The following is a 6,916-nucleotide window of genomic DNA, read 5'->3' as shown; positions in this document are numbered from 1 at the left end:
TTAATATTTAAAAATATAAAAAAATATATTATTAAATTATCATAATAAAAAAGTTAAATTAAATAATAATTAAATAATTATTAAAATTAATAAATTCTAATAATCCTTGATATTTCTCTTAAATTAAACATAAATCCATACTGTCCAGTTAGGCAGAAGATGATAATAACCTGAGATAGCCATTGAAGGCTGTAAGAGGAATGGACAAAATCCAAAGACTTGGTTGGAAAGATCCTGCCATAGAAAGAACCAGGAACCCCACTGAAGTAACATGGACCAACCCCACCTTCCACTTGTTTACTTAACTGCTCTACGAATAAGTCAAGCGACTTGAAGATGTTGTTGAAATCGTTCCCAGGAAGATCATTCATCAATACTTGGTATTCCGGAGACTCATCATCATGCTTCAGTTCTCTGCAAAGCTTCTCCACCGCCATGATAACCTCAGATACCACAAGCAACGTGTTGGGTCCCGAAGAGCAACCCAAGTCTGCAATCACTAGGCTTCTCGGCCTTCTGCTGCAATACACCTTCCTTATGGCTTCCTCTCTCATCCCCTTTGTCATGCAAATCACCTTTCGCTGTGTGGCGCAAACAAAAGAGTCATTTTATTCCATCTCAGCAATATGGGTCAATCTATAATACTCACCATTCATTAAATTGTAATGAGTTAAATAGTTTACTCTTGATTTTCCACACACACACACACATATATATATATACCTGAAGAAAGGAGTTTCTTGCATAGCTTGCTTCTCCATCGCCTCCATTCATGTGCAGTACATGCGCTACGTCCATTATTTTTCTTTCCCTTTTATTCGTTTCACTCTTTCGCTCTATTATAATTGAATTGCCTCAATATATATGATCAAATCAAACATAGACCCCGACACTATATATAGAAATGTGGAAGCTGAACCAACTCCCATTAAATAATGGTTACCTTCTGAATTAGTACTAGCTCTAAACGAACATACATGTGAAGGATGGATCCGTCTAATTAATGTGATTAATAAATCGTTTTCGAACTTTGTGTGTGTTGCCAATTCTTGACCGAACTTATTATAGGGTGTGTTTGTTTATTGGCATGAGATAGTTAGATATGAATATAGAAACATAAAATCGTATTTGACAGATCAGACATTAATAGAGATATTGTATTTAGAAATATTGAATTAGTGTATTATATATATGTCAATTTTAATAGAAAAGACACAGAGACATTACTTTCACCATTTATTATAGTTTATCATCAAACAAAATAAAAAAATTACTAAAGTAAAAAAAGCTTATCACCACTCTTTTTTCTTGTCACGCTCTAAAAGCATGGCCAAAAATGATCAATAACCACGTTTTTATGAGAGTGGCCATTGATTAGAGATTTGACCACGCTTTTTCTTGCGATAAAGGAAAACAGACACGCTTTTATGAGGGTGGCGATTGATTAGTGATTTGGCCACACTTTTTTTTGCCATGCTTCAAAAGCATGACCATAGAGAAAAACATGCATGCTTTTGAAGCGTGGCTAGTTTGTTTTCTTACGGTCACATTTTCAAAGCGTGTCCATATCCTCTAATTATTTGGACACCCTAAAAAATCGTAGTAATAGAGTTCACACAAAAAAATTAAATTTTCACTAATTTTTTTAGAAGTGCGAACCCTATTGAGAAGTGAGAACCCTCAACCCTCACTTTCAACATTCACTCACGCTGTGATGAGAACCCTCGAACATTAATCCATTTTCATCTTCATCACTGAGAACCCTCGCAATATCGTCTCTCCCAGCCCTTTCTCGCACCCTCTATCACAACCCTCCTCTCTGTCGCAGCCCTCGCACTCTCTATTGTAAGCCTCCTTATCGGATTCGCAACCCTCACACCCTCTATCAATGCCCCCTACATCGGCCCCTCCTTCGGCGCTCACTCTCCCTCGCAAAACCTACCTCCGTCGATGTTGCCTCTCTCTCTCCTCCCTCAATTGCCGCTGCCTCTCCCCCAATCGGCGCTTGATGATTTTAAAAACTCTAAATTTAATTTGATGATGAACAAACATTATTAACTTAATTAAAATACAAAATTGTTAATTTGATTTTAATTCATATGTATTAATTGATAATTTTGTTGGTGCAGATTTTGCAAATGGGCCGAACAAAGAAGAAAAATGTTGCAAGCCTAATTATATTGAAAACACATTCAGCATTGATACAAAATTATTTTGATCCTTATGGCTGAATTGTTGTTTTGTTATTTGGGTCAGAATTTGTGATACAAGCCCAATTGAAATTCTGGTTCCAAGACCATTAAAGTTGGTCCGAAATCAAAAGGAATTGGGCCAGATTGGATTATTATTACCACTAGCCCAATTATAATCTTTGCTAAATGATCCAATGCTTGGTCCGAATTTAATTAAGAAAGAAAGCAAATATTTTGCTTTATTACTTCCAACGGATCTCCTTTTTAATCATGTGATGGAACTCAAAATTTTATTGAGTAGAGTTAATACAGTCCTTGAAATCATGAGAGAGAAATTATGATTGATTAGATGGTTGGCCTTAATGAAGGCACGCTACTCAGCATAGAGGGAAGCAAAAGCAACTCACTTTTAATTACTTTGTTCAAACTCACTTAATTGCTTTTCTTTCTACTCTTTCTTCTCTTTCATCTCTCTTCTCTATTCGGTCATATCACAATAGCAACCATGGAAGCTAAAGCTAGCCACCGAAGAGAAGAAGAAGCACGCCACAAGACCATCACAATGATGGCAAGAAAAAGAAAACTAAAAGTATGTTGTGGCTGAGATTCTCATCACTTATGGTAAGATTTGGTGAAGAGATCTTGGCTTCTCCATACCAAAAATGGTTGAAGAATATTTTTGGTCAGAGGAAGAAGATCCTTGGAGGGATGGCTTGACTCTGATTCTGCTCAACCACCACAGAAAGTAGCTACAGTGGCTACGTGATGGAAGAGGCAGAGATTGGAGCAGATGAAGATGTCATCATCAAGCATGCATCAAGGGCTAGGAGTTCATCTTGGAGTGCAAGGCAAGATGGAAGGCTCGGATTGATGATTGTTGGTGACCAAGGAAGAACCAGAGGTAATTGCATGTTGGTTATTGCATTCGGTTACTTCTCTTCTCTCTCTGGCCGAACCGGTTTGCATGAAGAAGAAGAATATTAGCTTGGTTTGTTTGGTTTCAACCGTGGAGGCTTCTCCCTATAAGTAAGGGTGAACAGCCAGGGCTTGAAGCAAGGAGTGAGAGTGCAAAGCACAGGATTCTCAGAGCTACCTAAGCTAACAAAATTTCTTCTCCTTCAATATTTTCTGTTTTGTATTTTTCTGTTTAATTTTGTCTGTCTTGAGTCTCATGGAAAAAAGGCAAATAGTGAGGTTTGTAAAGAAAAAGCCATAGAGCGGAAAAAGGCAAAGAGCGCAAAATTAAAAGAAAAAGTCATAGATGTTCTTAGAGGTCCTTTGTTACATCTGTGTTGTGTTTCATGATTCTGTGGAAATCCCCTTGCAAGTTAGGTTAGCACTTAGCAGTTGAAAGCTTGGCAGTGATCAAGTCAAGTTCAGGATTGGGGTTTAGATTCTGGATTTGTCCCGGATAGGAAGGGTAGTTCCTAGGAAAAATTGGTGATTGTAATCAAAGATGATTATAGTGAAATTCCATTATTGTTGTGATGGAGACTGGATGTAGGCTGCACTGCACTTAGCAGCTGAACCAGGATATATCTGGGTGTAATTTTCTCTCTCTTCTACTCCATTTCTGTTTCTGCTGCACAGGAGATAAAATTGAAAAATATCTCGTGCCGGGTAATGAGATAAAAAGAAAAGTCTCGTGGCTATCAATGAGAGAACTTTTGCGTGGTCTAGAAATTTGCGGATAAATTCTCGTTGCAAGTATAGTTTCTAAACCTTCAAAAGTCCTTTCATACAAACGTTTTGGTTGTCACAAGTAACAAACCCCTTAAAAATTGATAATCGAAGTATTCAAACCTCGGGTCGTCTTCTCAAGGAACTGCAGGGAAGTATGTTCTTATTATTGGTTATGGAGATTGTAAATTAGGGGGTTCAAGAATGAGGAACAAATATGACAAATAATTTAAATGGCAATTAAAAATAAATAAATAACTGTAAAATAAACTTTTGGCAAGGTATGAGAAATTGGAAGTCCAGACTTAGTTATCCTTATCAATAATAATGAAAGTTGAATTTTAATTCCACTTAGTTGGCCTTTACTAAAGCAAAGAAAAGTCAAGGGACTAATTAGTTTGATCTTCGAATCCTATTTATTTCCTAACAAAAGGTTGGGATTATTGAAGTTCAGTTCAATTAGCAAAGATAACAGTTATCAATTATGTTGAGATAAGATAACTCCTGAGTTACTGCTTTCTTAACCAAGACCAAAAGGGGAAAAAGTAAATTTGCTGGAATAAAAATGTCTTCAGATTGGAAGCAATGGTGACATAAATAAAAGAGAGCAATAATAAACTGAAATACCTCAAATAGCATTAATTCAAATAATCTGGAACACAGAAGAATTCATAAATTAAATGGTAAAAGTAAATAATCAACTAAAGTAATGGAATGAATAAAAGTGAAAGGGAAGCTTAAAGTAAAGGAACATTAAACCTGGGATCGAGAGTCACTCCTAAAATTAAGAGAAATCCTAAATCCTAAGAGAGAGAGGAGAGAACCTCTCTCAAAACTAAATCTAAATCATGGAAAGTAACTAAAATTGGCCAGCTCCCTTCGAATGGATGCATTCCCTCACTTCATAACCTCTGGTCTATGCCTTCTGGACTTGGATTTGGGCCAAAAAGGGCTTCAGAAATCGCTCGGAGCATTTTCTGCAATTTTTGGTGCGTGGCCTCTGTCGCGTGTCCGCGTGGGTCATGCGGTCGTGTCATTCGGAGCTTTTCTTGTCACGCGGTCGCGTCAGTCATGCGGCCGCGTCATATGTGTTTTGCTTGAGGCGCGCGGTTGCGTCAGTCATGCGGCCGCGTCGCTGTTGATTCGCGCTTGGCATGCGTCCGCGTCGCCCATGCGATCGCGTGGATGCCAGTTTCTTTAGAAACTCTGTTTTGTGCTTTCCTTCCATCTTTGTATGTTTTCTTTTTCATCCTTTAAGTCATTCCTGCCTTAGAAGATCTGAAACTACTCAACACACTAATCACGGCATCGAATAGAAGTAAAGGTAATTAAAATAATTAATTTTAAAGCATAGGAAACATGTTTTTCACATACATCACATAATAAGGAAAGGAAAGTAAAACCATGCAATTAATATGAATAAGTGGGTGAAGGATTGAATAAATCACTCAAATTAAGCACAAAATATATCATAAAATATGGGTTTATCAACCTCTCCACACTTAAGCAATAGCATGTCCTCATGCTAAATCCAAGATAAAAAGTAAGGTTAAAGTGGTGGAATGTCATGCAATGTAATCTAATCTAAATGCAACTACCTAGATGAATGATGCATCATGCAATTCTAATTTTTATTTACTTGAATATAAAGCTTGCATGTAGTTAAATTAATTCACATTCTCAAGGAGTCATGTATATATATATATATAGCCAAGCCTTAGATAGTGATAAAGTGCCTTTAGAATTGAGATGGGAGAGAAAAACATTTTAAAAACTTACAAGACAATTAATAATTTAAGCAGAGATATATGTTAATGAGCTATTGAACCCTCACTGGATTTTGTGTTTACTCTCTAGTCACTCAGTGTTTATTAGGTTAATCACTCTATTCTTCTTTTTATTCTTTCTTTCTATAACTTTGTTCTTCATCTAACCAATCAACAATTATAGAATATAGACATATCAAAAATCATGAGGTCTTTAATTAAGGTTGTAATGGGGCCAAGGTAAAGGTAATGGTATATGTATAAGGCTAAGTGAGCTAATAAATGAATCCTTAATTAGTCTAAGATCTCACCTAACATACATACTTTCTAAAGCAAAGCTGCTTTACCTATTTTCCCATATTTTCCCACTTTTGATGTTACATGTTCATGCCTTAATGTTTATTTTTATCCCATGTGCATTGTTTTATTTGCATTTGGGGAATCCTTTGGTGTCCCCTTTATTCAAATATTGAAAATTAATAATTTTTTTTAATACACATGGTAATTTAATTTCTTTAACTTCACATGAGCATGTTTCCCAAAAATTCTTATTTTGAAACATCTTTATTCTTTTTCAACCTTCTACCCTTTGTTTCTATCATCCATGTTCCCAATAGGTTTCCTCACATTTAAACAATTACACAATTTCTATCTTAAGCTAACCAAGGATTCAACTTGGGACTTTTATTTTGTCTTTCTGCTTAAGGCTAGTAATGTGGCTAATAGAATAGAAGGGGATTTAAAGGCTCAAGGGGGCTAACAAGGGTGATGTAAAAGGTAGGCTATTTTGGGATAAGTGAGCTAAAATCAAATAATGGCCTCAATCACTCTCTTGGTATGTATTTCTATTCTATAATCGGACATATAGATTAAAACAAAGTAAAGAACACCAGAATAAACAAGAAGGGCGGAACACACAGGAATAAAAATTATGGTTTGAATGTAACCATACAATTAAGCTCAGAACTCACAGGTTATGTGTTCTCTAGCTCAAAAATCATTTATCAATTATGTATGTCATGCAGGTTTAGTTAAAAATTCCCATTATTCTCAATGTAAAACTTAAGGTGGCTTTAAAGTTCTAGTGTTTCTCCTTGATGAAATGTTGTTTAATTAACTAACATGTAATGCTATATATACAAGGTGTGGGTTGTTTTGATTCTGTTAAAGTCTCTAGTTTACTTCCTTTTTCTTTTCAATCTATTCCGAGTTATCTTATGCTAAAAAGGGTAAACTATACTAATCAATCCACAATTTCTATAACTAATAAGTTAGAAT

At 35.8% G+C, this 6,916-nt stretch overlaps 1 protein-coding gene across 1 annotated transcript in view; it reads right to left on the bottom strand.

Annotated features, from left to right (window-relative positions):
• The window catches only part of LOC107641697 (salicylate carboxymethyltransferase-like), a 10,254-nt gene extending 9,259 nt beyond the window's left edge, over window positions 1-995 (bottom strand). Inside the window, exons 1-2 of the mRNA XM_016345169.2 lie at window positions 724-995; window positions 171-581 (exon numbers count right to left, since the gene is read on the bottom strand). Of these exons, the coding sequence (XP_016200655.1) occupies window positions 171-581; window positions 724-798 (486 nt within the window). The 5' untranslated portion in view covers window positions 799-995. The remainder of the gene's footprint in view (window positions 1-170; window positions 582-723) is intronic.

The sequence above is a fragment of the Arachis ipaensis genome, chromosome B05 (assembly GCF_000816755.2).
Source record: "Arachis ipaensis cultivar K30076 chromosome B05, Araip1.1, whole genome shotgun sequence".
Classification (NCBI taxonomy): domain Eukaryota; kingdom Viridiplantae; phylum Streptophyta; class Magnoliopsida; order Fabales; family Fabaceae; genus Arachis; species Arachis ipaensis.
This window is presented reverse-complemented; position numbering and strand designations above follow the sequence as displayed.